This window comes from Chelonia mydas, chromosome 3 (assembly GCF_015237465.2).
Source record: "Chelonia mydas isolate rCheMyd1 chromosome 3, rCheMyd1.pri.v2, whole genome shotgun sequence".
Lineage (NCBI taxonomy): Eukaryota > Metazoa > Chordata > Testudines > Cheloniidae > Chelonia > Chelonia mydas.
Window position 1 is genome coordinate 53,403,858 of NC_057851.1, and position 16,023 is coordinate 53,419,880.

Below are 16,023 nucleotides of genomic sequence, written 5' to 3' on the forward strand. Positions count from 1 at the left end.
TGAGTATGGCATTAAGGGCCTCAAGCCAGCATATCTAGCTGAGAAGTAGTGGAGTCAAACAAAAACTCTGCTTACTTCCTGTCCCTTCCTTCCCCAGTTTAGCCAAATTATACAGTGGCAACCCCCTGTGGTTGTTTGAGCATAGTGGCTGTGATTCTTAGCATGCCATGCAAGTCCAGGGAAGGCTCTTTGCTCCCTCCAGCATGCAGCAGCCTTTTGTTACTTCAAAATTATGGTTGACATTAATGGTCACCTTTTAATCATGATAGTAAATTCCTGGTACTACTTGTGCTAATTAATGTCATGTTACCATTGATCCTTGCAAGAGTCAGGGCCATATAGTGCCTTCTATCCAAGTCAGGACTTCCATTCATACCAATGAGAAATGTGCATGCAGTTCAACATCAGCACATGGTAGTAGACATCACTGATCCATCTGTAAAGGAAAATACAGAGAAAGGGCCAAATTCTGCTCTGTTACTCCCTATCATGTAAATGAGAGCAGATCTGGTTCTATGGTATTTGAATAATTCCATTTACAGAGTCAACATACATTTTTGTTTAGAAATTTATTATTGCCAGCTGAACAACTAAGTAATGTCCGTGACAGCTGAGTCCTAGAAAGGTTTATTATTATTTAGTTAAATATTATAAAAACTCACACATTCCAAACACGGGGAAGTGATCTGTTCACACATCGCTATGAGAGATGGTTCCGCATGCCTGATTTAGATTTTTGGGTACTTTTGACTCGTCTCCCTAAACTCCACATATAGTTTACCTGCTGTCTTGCAGAAATTACTGTTAGAATTGGATTCACCTAAGAATCTGACTGCTTCATAATGAGAAAAAAATAAAATCTATAATATGAGTTTTGTACCTACATTTTTTTTATTGAATTAATCTGTGAATGAATCATGAAGAAGCAGTTCCATACTTCAGTGAGACTGATGCATTTATTTTTTGTGCTAATAATGGAAGTCGCCGTGCATGGAATCCACTTCAGCAGAACAAAGAGTTTATGGAGATCCTGCCCAATCTCATGTTTCAAGAACCATCAGACACACTCTGTACTAACTTTTATATACTTAAAATACACTTGTATAATATTTTTGTTGTACTGTGTTTTTGGCATGGGCTGTAAGTTGACTCAGGAAGTAAGTAATATGAATAATGTCTGTAAGTAACTTCACTTGTCAACTTCAGCTGCTTTTCATAATTGACTGAGGTTATGATTAGTACTTTGCTTTTGTTCAAAACATGTTCTAATGTAATTAATTTGAACCATTAAATGTAGTAAGCAGACATCTGCTGTGTTTCTGTAAACATTTTTAAATACCTGTTAAATCAATGCAAACTTTTTTTGTGTCTTCATGGTCACATGAGAAGATTTTACTCTTTATCCTGTAGTGAGCAGCTTATAATAGGGAGGTTTTATGAAATCTAACACACTTCAGTAGATACCGTCTGAAACTACAAACAGTTTAACAAGATTGCACTGCTAGTCACATACTTCCATCATTGCCAAACACATGTCTTTTCTCTCAGCTAAGGTTTAATAACTCTTATATACTCTATCTCCAATTACTTGTCAAAAATGTTGATTTAGGATATGATCAGCTGAAAATTTTAACAATTACTATGTGTCATCAGTAACTATAATGCAAGAAACCTACACACATTGTAATGATTCATTCAAGATATTTAACAAAACTCATACAGATTCTTCCATGTTAGCCCATGAAACTTATGTATGGGAATTGTGGTGTTAAAATATTAAAATTATAGATTCTGTGCTCTGTGTGAGATTTTACAGTATGTGAGTTAAAGAGAGAAGGTGAGTGAGCTCATGTCTTTTGTTGGTCTAATTTTTGTTGGTGAGAGAGACAAGCTTACACAGAGTTCTTCAGGTGACAAACTCAAAAGCTTGTCTCTCTCACTGACAAAAGTTGGTCCAATAAAAGATATTACGTACTTTGTCTCTCTGATATCCTGGTACCGACTTGGCTACAATAACACTGCATACAAATGTGTGAGTTTTCAGATTAATTTAAAAGATTCACCGCTACTTCTATACCATTTTGAAAATCCAGCATTCCCCTTCCATTCCCACTGCTAACAGCTTAGTCCACATCTCTATCATCTGTCACTTTATTTACTGAAACCCCCTTGTTGCTGCGTATCTAACCCAAACACTACAACCAAGATCCTTTCTCTTGCCCACTAGTCTGTTGCAAATTCCTTTATAAATTTCCACTTTTCTCTGCTTCAAGTTTAGGCGACTCAACTTCATTTTCAAGGCTTTGCACAACTCAACATCTACCTATGTATCTTATTTAATCTCTTTTTAAGCCCCTATTCACCCTCTGTGTTCTTCGCAAGGTTCCTGATTGATGCCTCCTTTGCCCATTCCTGAAACTCTTGATTTTGTTTCTTTTTCATGATACATCTTAGTGTCCTTCTCTCATTTAACTTTCACCAAGCACACTCTGCCTCCTTTTTTAGAAAGCCTCCTAGAAGCCTGTCAGTTCCATGAAAGGTATTGGCAATAGAGACTGCATATACCCCTTGTTCTGTATTTGATCTGCTTGTGCCCTTAGATTGTACTGTCTCAGGGCAGTAACTTGTTTGGCCAATTTTTACATGTTGCGTATTGGACTTTGTACATATGAAACCCTAAAATAAATGTATATAAACATATATAGCTTTAGTCTTTGGGTCATGTCATGTCCTCCCATGGAAGAACCTGCAGGAGGGCAAAGGAAGTTTAGAAAACTTTCACTGAGTTTCAAAGAGATCATCCAGTTGGGTTGTAGTGGGGTTCACTTGTCCGCAAAGTGGGTACAGAGCATGACTTTCTCAAGATTTTCAGAAAAATCCCATGAATCTCAGGCCATCTGTGGAAGGCTGCCCTCTATTTCCCCTGCCAAAACATGACCCCATCTAGAGTACTGATACTTACATCTTACCACACCTCATTGTCGTCTCCAAGAAGATATAGCAGTGCAGAACAGGACCACATGAGAATTAAGGTTGATGTGGTCACCTTAGTTCCTGTGGGTATTGCTAAACATGTTTGCTAGGAAGTGGTGACACGGGTAAAACAGACCACCTCCTCCCAGACACAGGTTTTCCCATCCCAAACTGACAGAGTTTATTATCAAGAGAGCATTTCATGAGGTGAGATGGGGTGGATGCACAACATCTCTCTCAAACAGGTGGGGAGTTCTTTTTCTGGATTTCCTCTACTGTTATGTCCGTTACTCCAAAATCTAGCCTTTGATTTCCTTATTAGAATCATAGAAGTTAGACATAGAAAAGACATAGAATCATAGGACTGGAAGGAAGAAGAAAAGGAGTACCAGTGGCACGTTAGAGACTAACCAATTTATTTGAGCATAAGCTTTCGTGAGCTACAGCTCACTTCATCGGAAGCTGTAGCTCACGAAAGCTTATGCTCAAATAAATTGGTTAGTCTCTAAGGTGCCACAAGTACTCCTTTTCTTTTTGCGAATACAGACTAACACGGCTGCTACTCTGAAACCTGAGGACTGGAAGGGACATTGTTAGGTCATCTAGTCCAGCTCCCTGAACTCATGACAGGACCAAGCATTATCTAGACGATCCTAACAGGTGTTTGTCTAACCTGCTTTTAAAAATCTCCAATGATGGAGATTCCACAACCTCCCTAGGTAATTTATTTCAGTGCTTAACAACCCTGACAGTTAGGAATTTTTTTACTAATGTCCAACCTAAGGCACCCTTGCTGCAATTTAAGCCCATTGCTTCTTGTCCTTAGAGGTTAAGGAGAACAATTGTTCTCCCTCTTCCTTGTAACAACCTTTTATGTGCTTGAAAACTGTTATCATGTCCCCTCTCACGCTTCTCTTTTCCAGACTAAACAAACTCATTTTTTTCAATCTTTCCTCATAGGTCATGTTTTTTAGACCTTTAATCATTTTTGTTGCTCTTCTCTAGACTTTCTCCAATTTGTCCACATCTTTCTTGAAATATGGTGCCCAGAACTGGACACAATACTCCAGTTGAGGCCCAATCAGTTCAGAGTAGAATGAAAAAATTACTTCTTGTGTCTTACTTACAACGCTCCTGCTAAATACATCCCAGAATGATGTTTGCTCTTTTTTGCAACAGTGTTACACTGTTGACTCATATTTGGCTTGTGATCCACTGTAAGCCCTAGGTCCCTTTCCGCAGTACACCTTCCTAGGCAGTCATTTCCCATTTTGCATGTGTGCAACTGATTGTTGCTTCCTAAATGGAGTACTTTGCATTTGTCCTTATTGAATTTCATCCTATTTACTTCAGACCATTTCTCCAGTTTGTCCAGATCATTTTGAATTTTAATTCTGTCCTCCAAAGCACTTGCAACCTCTCCCAGCTTGGCATCATCCACAAACTTTATAAGTGTACTCTCTATGCCATTCTCTAAATCATTGATGAAAATATTGACCAGACCTGGACCCAGAACTGATCCCTGTGGGACCCCACTCAATATGCCCTTCTGGTTTACTGCAAACCCCTTTTAACTACTCTCTGGGAATAGTTTTTCAGCCAGTTATGTAGCCACCTTATAGTAGCTCCATCTAGGTTGTATTTCCCTAGTTTGTTTATGAGAAGGTTGAGAAACAGTATCAAAAGCCTTATTAAAGTCAATATATACCACATCTACCGCTCCTCTCCTCCCCCCACCATCCACAAGGCTTGTTACCCTGTTGAAGAAAGCTATCCGGCTGGTTTGGCATGATTTGTTCTTGACAAATCCATGTTGAATATTACTTATCACCTTATCTTCTAGGTGTTTGCAAGTTGATTGCTTAATTATTTGCTCCATTATCTTTCTGGCTATTGACGTTAAGCTGACTGGTTTGTAATTTCCCAGGTTGTCCTTTTTTTTCCTTTTTATAGATTGGCACTATAATTGCCCTTTTCCAGTCCTCTGGAATCTCTCTGGTCTTCCATGACTTTTCAAAGATAATCGCTAATGGCTCCAATATCTCCTCAGTCAGCTCCTTGAGTATTCTAGGATGCATTTCACCAGGCCCTGGTGACTTGGAGACATCTAACTTTTCTAAGTAATTTTTAACTTGTTCTTTTCCTATTTTAGCTTCATACTCAACTTCATTTTCACTGGCAATAACTGTGTTAGACGTGCAATCACTACTAACCTTTTTGGTGAAAACTGAAACAAAAAAATCATTTAGCCGTTTCCACATTTTCTGTTATTGTTTTTCCCCCTCATCGAGTAACAGGCCTACCCTCTCTTTGCTTCTAATGTATTTGTGGGTTGTTTTCTTGTTACACTTTATGTCTCTTGCTAGTTTAAGCTCATTTTGTGTCTTGGCCTTTCTGATTTTGTCCCTTCATACTTGTGTTATTTGTTTATATTCATCCTTTGTAATTTGGCCTAGTTTCCACATTTTGTAGGACTCTCTTTTGAGTTTCAGATCATTGAAGATATCATGGCTAAGCCAGGTTGGTCTCTAGCCATCTTCCTATCTTTCCTATGCACTGGGATACTATGCTCTTCTGCCCTTAGGTTTAAGTTCACCCCATTGCCAGTAGAGAATTATCCACTATGGTAGATTCTTCAGTTTTTCCAGTCTAATTTTAACTAATTTAAGCAATGGGTGCTTCTCTACTTCCTTTGTAGTGAGGAGGACTCTCTGTTGGACAATTGTCCCTTTCATTCATTTTGAAAGTTACTCTGGAAGGTGACTGAAGGTGTATAGTTATTTTTGTCTAGGACCTCATTGAGTAAAGAGCAGTAGCTGCTATTTTATTACATTTCTAAAACTAGGATGTTGGGTACTTTGGAACATATTGTTTTTTCATTTATAAACCAGAAGGCCTTAATGAAACCTAAATTTCAGTGACAGGGGATGTCCCTTTGTACAGAGCAGTTCTTCCATTCCAGTTTCCATTTACACTCAGCACTCCTCCTTTTCCTTGAATATAAACCTCCTTAGCTGTTTCTTTGTCCTTAATTGTGATATTTTAAAATTAGAAGAAAAAGAATGAGCATAGATTTAGAACAGAAAATGTTGGCTACAAAACTAGTTATCACTGTGTTATGACAGTTTTTTCCCATTAGGACTTTGTTTTACAGGTGCTGAGTGCTTCCTTTTATATAATGTATAAGTTTTTGAGGTTCATGCACTGTCATATTTGTTATGACTGTTTCTTATTTTTAAAGAAACTTACCTTCTTATTGACCAAGATACAAAGCTCTTTTGGGTTGGAGATGCAGTGGAGAGTTAGCTGCACAGACAAAAAATGGCTAAGGTTTAGGAAGACCAAACTCTGTACTTCTCTGTAAGGCTAACAGCAGTCTTCGAAGGTAGTGTCTTCGGTAAAATCATTCATAAATTTAATTTTTTTACTTTATGAATAGATATTTGATGTGTTCTAATTTTACCTAATTGCTTCCACCAATGGATAGATTATAGGTCATATTCTGAGCTGTCTTTTTATCTTGAGGGTATATAATAATGGCTGCTTTTGAACCACTCAGTTTTTGAAGTTATTAGAAAAGTCATTGCATAGGGATCCTTAATTTTTAGTTTAAGGAATCTATTTTATATTTTACAAGCAAACATAAAAAAATCGCTCTCCAAGGTTCCAAGTACCCTTGCCATCAATTTACAATACATTTCATAATCAAATAATTACAAAGCAAGGCAACATCTTGCTCCCCTATGTACAACCACTATTCAGGAGGGGGAGAAAATCACAAACTAAAATCTTTCCAACCCTTGAATTCCCAGCAACAGTATCATCAAAAAGATGAGCTAGCTATGCATTGAACTTGGGATCAGAGTAACAGCCGTGTTAGTCTGTATTCGCAAAAAGAAAAGGAGTACTTGTGGCACCTTAGAGACTAACCGATTTATTTGAGCATAAGCTTTCGTGAGCTACAGCTCACTTCATCGGATGCATACTGTGGAAAGTGTAGAAGATCTTTTTATACACACAAAGCATGAAAAAATACCTCCCCCAACCCCACTCTCCTGCTGGTAATAGCTTATCTAAAGTGATCACTCTCCTTACAATGTGTATGATAATCAAGTTGGGCCATTTCCAGCACAAATCCAGGTTTTCTCCCCTCCTCCCCGCCCCCAAACCCACTCTTCTGTTGGTAATAGCTTATCTAAAGTGATCACTCTCCTTACAATGTGTATGATAATCAAGGTGGGCCATTTCCAGCACAAATCCAGAGTTTAACAAGAATGTCTGGGGGGGGGGGGGGGATAGGAAAAAACAAGGGGAAATAGGTTACCTTGCATAATGACTTAGCCACTCCCAGTCTCTATTCAAGCCTAAGTTATTTGTATCCAATTTGTAAATGAATTCCAATTCAACAGTCTCTCGCTGGAGTCTGGTTTTGAAGTTTTTTTGTTGTAATATCGCAACTTTCATGTCTGTAATCGCGTGACCAGAGATTGAAGTGTTCTCCCACTGGTTTATGAATGTTATAATTCTTGACATCTGATTTGTGTCCATTTATTCTTTTACGTAGAGACTGTCCAGTTTGACCAAGGTACATGGCAGAGGGGCATTGCTGGCACATGATGGCATATATCACATTGGTGGATGTGCAGGTGAATGAGCCTCTGATAGTGTGGCTGATGTTATTAGGCCCTGTGATGGTGTCCCCTGAATAGATATGTGGGCACAGTTGGCAACGGGCTTTGTTGCAAGGATAGGTTCCTGGGTTAGTGGTTCTGTTGTGTGGTATGTGGTTGCTGGTGAGTATTTGCTTCAGGTTGGGGGGCTGTCTGTAGGCAAGGACTGGCCTGTCTCCCAAGATTTGTGAGAGTGTTGGGTCATCCTTCAGGATAGGTTGTAGATCCTTATTAATGCGTTGGAGGGGTTTAGTTGGGGGCTGAAGGTGACGGCTAGTGGCGTTCTGTTATTTTCTTTGTTAGGCCTGTCCTGTAGTAGGTGACTTCTGGGAACTCTTCTGGCTCTATCAATCTGTTTCTTCACTTCCGCAGGTGGGTATTGTAGTTGTAAGAATGCTTGATAGAGATCTTGTAGGTGTTTGTCTCTGTCTGAGGGGTTGGAGCAAATGCAGTTGTATCGCAGAGCTTGGCTGTAGACAATGGATCGTGTGGTGTGGTCTGGGTGAAAGCTGGAGGCATGTAGGTAGGAATAGCGGTCAGTAGGTTTCTGGTATAGGGTGGTGTTTATGTGACCATCATTTATTAGCACTGTAGTGTCCAGGAAGTAGATCTCTTGTGTGGACTGGACCAGGCTGAGGTTGATGGTGGGATGGAAATTGTTGAAATCATGGTGGAATTCCTCAAGTGCTTCTTTTCCATGGGTCCAGTTGATGAAGATGTCATCAATATAGCGCAAGTAAAGTAGGGGCGTTAGGGGACGAGAGCTGAGGAAGCGTTGTTTTAAGTCAGCCATAAAAATGTTGGCATACTGTGGGGCCATTTACCAACAGGAGAGTGGGTTTGTGGGGGAGGAGAAAACCTGGATTTGTGCTGGAAATGGCCCAACTTGATTATCATACACATTGTAAGGAGAGTTATCACTTTAGATAAGCTATTACCAGCAGGAGAGTGGGGTGGAGGGAGGTATTTTTTCATGCTTTGTGTGTATAAAAAGATCTTCTACACTTTCCACAGTATGCATCCGATGAAGTGAGCTGTAGCTCACGAAAGCTTATGCTCAAATAAATTGGTTAGTCTCTAAGGTGCCACAAGTACTCCTTTTCTTTTTGTACTTGGGATGTTAACAGTGCTGGGCAAATTTGGAGGAGTGAATTCTAAAGTAGAGGAGCATTAACAGAGAATGCATACACACACATACACACATACATGTGTGTGTGTGTTTAAACTACATAGCTTCACTACAGTTAGTGCTGTATGATTTCTGGTTCACACAGGAAATTTTTCACTTTAACATACACAAATATATTCTAGCAAGTTAACAGTTATATTTGTTTCAGAGTAACAGCTATGTTAGTCTGTATTCGCAAAAAGAAAAGGCTGTAGCTCACGAAAGCTTATGCTCAAATAAATTGGTTAGTCTCTTAGTTGTATCTGTGACTTTGTGAACAACTATGCATCATCAACCATTAATAGAAAATTTTGAAATTGTTTGCAGCATAAATGTAGTTTGAAGCAGTTTTGAAGTGTCTGAAACAATAACTTGTTAACATTTTAAATTAAAGTGAGAGAATATCATGTAGTGAATTAAAGTCTGAGGCGTTCTCCCAGCTGTTGTGATTCAGAGTGGAGAAATTATATAAATGGGAAAGCTCTTGAACAGATTAATTTTTATTTAAAACTGAATTCATACAATTCATTTTAATAAAGTGATACCATCTTTTGAAGATGTGGGAGGTAGCAATTTAAACCTCATTACTTTTCTCAATTTTATCGCCTGAATTACAGATCATAATGTTTTAATTCACTTTCTGGAAATATAGAGTTTTCTAAAAACTTGACTTACGAGAGGCTGGATTCAACACTTCTTAACTAGCCAAAAGGGGAGTTTATCTTGAATAAATAAAAAACCTAAGGCTCCAATCCTGTGACTTGTTATGCACAGCCAGAACCCTGCACCTTGACCTCAACAGTGAGGCTGGATATGGGCTTACGGGTTGACCAGAGTCACTTATAGGATCAGGGCAAAGTGCCTAAACTTGATCTCAGAGATATGGTGTGGATTGCTATTTATTGGCTGAGCTTGCAAGACCCTACACTCGAAGGTGTTTGTATGTATGTAATGTGATGACTTTTGAACACTGCATCAAATCAGTTCCAATATTTCAGGGAATGTTATAGGCATCACTGGCCAGAATCCTATTGAATTGGGGAGCAATTGGAAAATTGAAAGAGGAGGTTGGGAGAGGGTAGAATGTGGGACACATGGAGTCCCTGCCATTGGTTTAGCATAACCACAGCTTCAGGCACCTCTGCTGTAGGTCAGACTTGTTGATGATGCCCATTAACTCCTTACAGAATAGCAGTACTTTATCTAATCTCTGTCCATGCTCCCTTGATATGCTGAATGTTTTCTCACCCAGACAAATGATACGGTTGCAATGGCAGTGTGCTCATAGTCCCTAGCTTTGGGGGAGAAGAGGGACACTGGTATGGGGGAATGGACAGGCAGCATAGTTCCTGGTGGGGAAGATAAATTGAGTGGCTCTGATATGGAGGAAGAGGACACACAAAATCCTAGCTTGGGGTAGAAAAAGGAATAGGAAAAGCTGCAGCATGCACAGATGCTGACATGGGAGATAATGGGAACCTGGGAATGGGGGGCAGTCAGAACTCATGTGTGACACAGAGGTCCATTGGTGCCAGCTGGCAAAAGGTTCACTACTCTGTGTCAGCAAACATAATAGGACTGACAAACTTTTCACCTAAGACACTGCTTTCATGGTACTTATCCATAAATAAGTCTTGTAAGGTGTCAGATAAAAGCTGGTGTTACACTGGTCATTATTATCATTGTGAAAAGTATGTACTAATGATATTTAAAAAGTTATGAATGTATATTGATAATACAGTATTCCTGAGCTTCTGTATCAAGTATGAGTCACCTGCAGAGAGTGGTTTTTTCTCGGATCAGGAGTGTTTGTGTATCTAGCTAACTGGCATATAAATTAAGCATTTAATGTTTCCGAGTTTGAACTGAATGCTGATAAAGAGCAGGATGGGAAGGTAGCACTCAGGTAATTCATGGTGGAGGGGGATGGAGGAGTGCAAGGAGCCCCTGCTGTGCAGTAAGCTCAGCCTACACAAGCTACAGAGTGTGCGAACCCCTAGCTTAATGAAGCCAGCTAATTTGTATGTGGCATGCTGACTTTACAAGATATGTGGTAGTACAAGATACAAATCATAGTTAAACCCTTTATAACTATATTTAAAACAGTACTGCGTCAAAACCCAATAATTATTCTGGTCCATTGGCTTTTATATGGCATAATATGATTATGCTGGTATTACGATCATCAATAAAAATTGTTACTTTTTTTTACACATGAGCATAATGTAGTCCTGAACGTAAGGCGATCTCTTTCAGTAATGAACATTTTAAGTTTCTTTTAGTTACAAGTATGGTTTGTTACAGGCTGAGTCAAATTAAGTCAAGATCATCTTGAAATGTTACATTCTTGAATGTTTGTATTTCCAGGGTTTGCCAGGGCTAGAAGGTCCTCCCGGTCCACCAGGGAAAGAAGGTCGGAGGGTGAGTAAACTTTGTGAACAACTGGCAAGTGTGTGAACTGAGGTTAATGTGTTCTTTCTGAGCACCAATAAAAATAAGACTAAAAGATAGCAGCTGAGTATGAAGCATTCTCTCAAATTGAGCTTTGAAATGTGAGTTTTGTCTTTGTTTGAATGAGATTTAACAGTTAAACAATCTTAAATGTTTTAATGACTGGCAGCACAGATTTGTAGTTTGGGTAAAGTGCATCTGCTGTAATTTAAACTGGAAAAATAATAAAAAAATGATCTCAACTTTCAGTTCTGTTGTGAGAATGGAAGGTATCCTAGGGTACATATCATACGTCAGCGCGTGATTTTTATGCTAAGTATTATACTGCTTAAAGCTAGGGCCAATGATCAGAGTATTATTGTTTTGATATGTGCATGTCACAGTTGATACTATCTATACAAGAAATGGATAACAGTTAGAAAGAAATAAGAAGCAACCAAGATGTGCTCAAAACTTGAAATGAATCTAGACCCATTTGTGAAATTTAAAAATGTTGGGTTAACTGGGTTTTTTACTCATTTTCTTGTGCCTCTCTATTTCGTGGCTTCCTCTTGTACCAGCAGAAGTAGTAAAATACAAAGACAGATGCTGATCTCATAGTATTATGAGTGATCCTGAACTAGAAAATATTGGGAAAACTCAAGAGAGAGTTTGTTCTCATGAGATTGTTAGACCAATTCTAGACCAAAGTTTGGATAAATATCAGATTTCCTAGCAAACAGAACTAGTGTGACTTTCTGAAGTTTGTTCATTCACAATTAATTTTGGCCCAGTCCTACAGGGCATTGAGGCACTCATTTTTCAGAAAAGTTAACGGGAATCACGATGTTGAGTACCTTACTTTATTGGGTCCTTTGTGAACAACCTTTCATTAAAGGCATAATGCTGATTGGTAAAGATGTGATGCTGTAGCCTCTATACAAAGGGGTATTTCTTTTCAGGAAAGCAGTCCCACTTACTTCAGTGGAACTATCCACAGGCCTGATCCTGGTACACAGTGATGTGTGTGGGAATGTTCTAACTCTTACTTTATGCAGTTAAATATGTGAGATATGGCAAAGGTCTGCTTGTCCATTTTTTTACATGCTCTAAATAGAAAGTTTTTCTGTGGAGTCTCAGGTCTGCAAAACTGCCAGAATACTAACACTTATTTGTCCCTTATATTCAATAATGTGAAAGGCAGACGGTGGTGATTATCTGAACTTTTAAAATGCAGTTATTTTGTGGTGCTACTTTTAGGCTAGGACTATAACATTATGTCCACTGCTAGAAAAATGAATTGTAGCTGTATTCTTTTTGTTATTCAGGGAAATTTAGTGAGAAGATAGATTTCCCTTAGACACTTATATTTCATACATAACATTAGCTGGTGTCTTTTCCAGTGAGTAGTAAATAGACAATACAGTATAAACAGAAGTGCTTCTTCCCCTACTGTCACAGCCATGCGGACAACTGTCTTCAGCCAAACAACAGCAACAACATAGATGTGGACTATGCCCTCTCTCATGCGCTTCATATTAATGTAAAGCGAATGGCAATACTTTCTTGCCCTGCACCACCCAGTATAATAATAATTAATAATCATGCATCATCGTGGTAGCTTAATTTAAATAAATTTAAAAATCTGGAAATGCAGAAGTTAAGGTTTTTACAGCCACAATAACTCAGGCCTTATCAACACTGAGATTTTTAGCCACTGTTATAGTAACACTATTGTGGGTGCATGTAATATTAGATATGGTATATTGGTGTAAATCAGCAGTTGCAAGTCTAGGGTCTGCACCAATGCAGCTACATCAGCATAGCTAACTGGATGCTAAAAAACCTCGTGCATATGAGGTCTCAATCAGGTTGCACATCCTCTATATATGGTATTACGTATTGACAAACAAACACAAAACTATGTTAAAAGAATGTTAAGATTGCAAAATCAAGTGCTCAAGATTTAGGAAATAGCAGAATTAAGGTTGTACATGCAACCTTAATCCATTCTCTTCCTGCATATGGATTTTGGATGCACTTTTTAATTATTGTGTCACATACTATTTTTAATGAGACGTCTGCTTCTTTCAGTGCACAGGAAGGACAAATCAGTGGTTATTCAATATTTCTTTTTATTTCATCACTCATGTGACCCTGTGCTTCATTTATTGCACACCATCGAAACCTTGCACTTAATACAGAATTATTTATTTCCTGATGAGCTTTCCCCTGGAGCTCAGAACCATACTATAAGATCTTGTCTACACTACAGAATTTTGTTGCCAAAAATCAGCTGTGGTCGACAAAACAGTGGAAGTGTGCACACTACAATGTTCCTTCTGCCAACAAAACTCTCCTGCTTTTCCAACAAAATAAAACCACCTCAGCAAGAGGCATAGAGCTTTTTGCAGCAAAGTTATATCGACAGAGTGTCAGTGTAGACATTGTGCTTGGTTATGTGACTGTAAAATGGCATCCAGGAGATGACCCACAATGCTTATTCTGGCTGCTGTGGTCAGCAGTTTGAACTCCACTGCCGTGCACCCAGGTACACAGGCATCCACCCCTCCCCTTTAAAGGCCCAGGAATTTTTGAAATTCCATTTCCTGATTGCTTGGCATGGAGACCTCACATCACATTTTCCCAGCTGACCATGGTGGCTCCACGCAGCAAATGCTCTCCTGCTTGGAGTACATGTGAGTTGTTGCATCTGTAGGGAGAAGAGGCTGTGCAGTCCCAGCTCTGCTCCAGCCGTAGGAACTTTGATACCTATGGACAGATTTCTTGTGGCATGTTGGATAAGGGCTGCAAACAGGACATGCATCAGTGCTGTGCAAATCTAAAGGAGCTGAGGCAGGTATACCAGAAATCAAGGGAGCAAACCATGGGTCTGGTGCTGCACCAAAGTCTGCCGCTTCTACAAGGAGCTGGACACTATCTTTGGTGCTGACCCTACCTCCACCACCAAGAGCCCCACTGATGCTTCAGTGGGACTGGAGACAGCGGACTCAACCCCGAGGACAAAGTGGTGGATGAGGAAGTCGAGTTGGAGGATGAGATGGGCCAGGTGACAGGGTCGTCCAGTGCCATGATGAGCCAGGACCTCTTCTTGACTCAGGAGGGTTCAAGCCAGTCCCAGAAGTCTGTCCCAGAAGTCATGATGCAGGAGAGGGGAGCTCTGGTAAGTTATCTTTTTGAGTTGATGCTACTCGGTTACACGAGGTAGAGCTGTCCTTTGCTTTGTTATACACTAGAAGTGGGCTGAGGAATAGAAATGTACATGACTAGCTGTGTTTGCATCTGCTTCACATTCCCCTATGCAGCTACACAGTAGGAGTCCTGTGGAAAAGTGTGTTAATGGACACCAAGATTACACAGAAATCATCCAGAGATATCTCTAGGAAACTTTCCTGGAGGTACTCGCCAATCATCTGCTAAAGTTTTCTTGGCAGAGGTGCTTTGTTCCTTCTCCCATTGCCTGTTGCCATAGAAAAAGTTTCCTAAAATCACTTGGGCAGGGACCAAAGCGGCGCACAGACATGCAGCATGGGGACCTGGTCTGATGCTACACGCATGCAGGAGTCCACCCTTGTATCCTTGCTTACCCTCAGGAGTAAGATATCGGCTTCAATGACCCCTGCCTATGGAAAATGGTGGCAGAATTTACCATTTTGTCCCTAGTTTCTTGCAGTGATCCCCTTAGAAAGCCTCCTAGACCTTATGACCCATCTTGAGTGACCCCCTGGGCCTGTCCTGAACTCACCATGTTTGGGTTGTTCTCTGAGCTATGTGCTTGCCAAGGTACAAAGAGAAACTGATTCCTATTTTAAAAGAGGTGTATTTTACTATAATGATTCGATGCCGTGAGTTCACTCACAATTATGCTTCTGTTTATTGTTTCTTACGTTTATGCAGATGTGGCGTTCAGGGGAACCCCCTACACACCGGTGGAGCACCTCCACCAGATAAGGAAGTGACGAGTAGCAGCAAGAAGGACATGTTTCGAGAAGTGCTCCAGTCCTCAGATGCCAAAAAACAAGAACACAGGACATAGAGAGAGACTGTAAATGAAAATTATAAAATAAGCAGGAGAAGAAGGAGGGCTAGAAGCAATTTTTAATGGGCCAGGAGTGGATGATAAAAGTGATGGAGGAACAAACAGATGTTGAAATCCCTAATCGCGCTTCAGGCAGAAAACATTCATGCTTGCCCCCCGCCTCTGCAGCTGATACAGAACTGCTTATCATGCCCTCCCCAAACTCCTTGCATCTTATCATGCCCTCCCACACATTCCTTGCATCTTCCCATCTCAGTACCTCATTCACTCCACCCCTTCAGACAGCTTCCAAAATGATAGCTGAAGTTGCACACAGCTATGAGAGCCTACATCAGGACGCTGTCCTTTACTGTTACTTCCCTTTACGCCGTTTTCTGTGTGTTGTTAATTAGTATTTAATAAAAACATGCTCTCTTAAAGATAATCTTTATTTGTCTCCTACACATAGTGGTTGCTGCTGAAATTAATACAGTGGCAATTGGAAGATTTGCAGACTACAGGAAGCAATCGTCAAAATTTTCATGCAAGGCAGCAAGTTAACAAAGCATGACAGAATGCTTTACAGAAAGACATATTACTGGTACTCATCAAAATGGCTCCTCAAAACCTCCCTGATTCGAATATTCCGCAGTTTTGCCCCTCTAGTACCCTGGTATCTGGCTGCTCGGAATTAGCTGCCAGGCGATCTGCCTCCATGCTTCACCTCAGGGGAAACTTTTCAC

At 39.9% G+C, this 16,023-nt stretch overlaps 1 protein-coding gene across 7 annotated transcripts in view; it reads left to right on the forward strand.

Moving 5' to 3' along the window:
• Positions 1-16,023, forward strand: part of COL19A1 (collagen type XIX alpha 1 chain) — a 316,775-nt gene that overhangs the window by 167,786 nt on the left and 132,966 nt on the right. For all 7 annotated transcript variants that reach the window (XM_037894282.2, XM_043542458.1, XM_043542459.1 and 4 more), the window contains one exon: positions 11,179-11,232. In XM_037894282.2, coding sequence (XP_037750210.1) covers positions 11,179-11,232 — 54 coding nt within the window. The remainder of the gene's footprint in view (positions 1-11,178; positions 11,233-16,023) is intronic.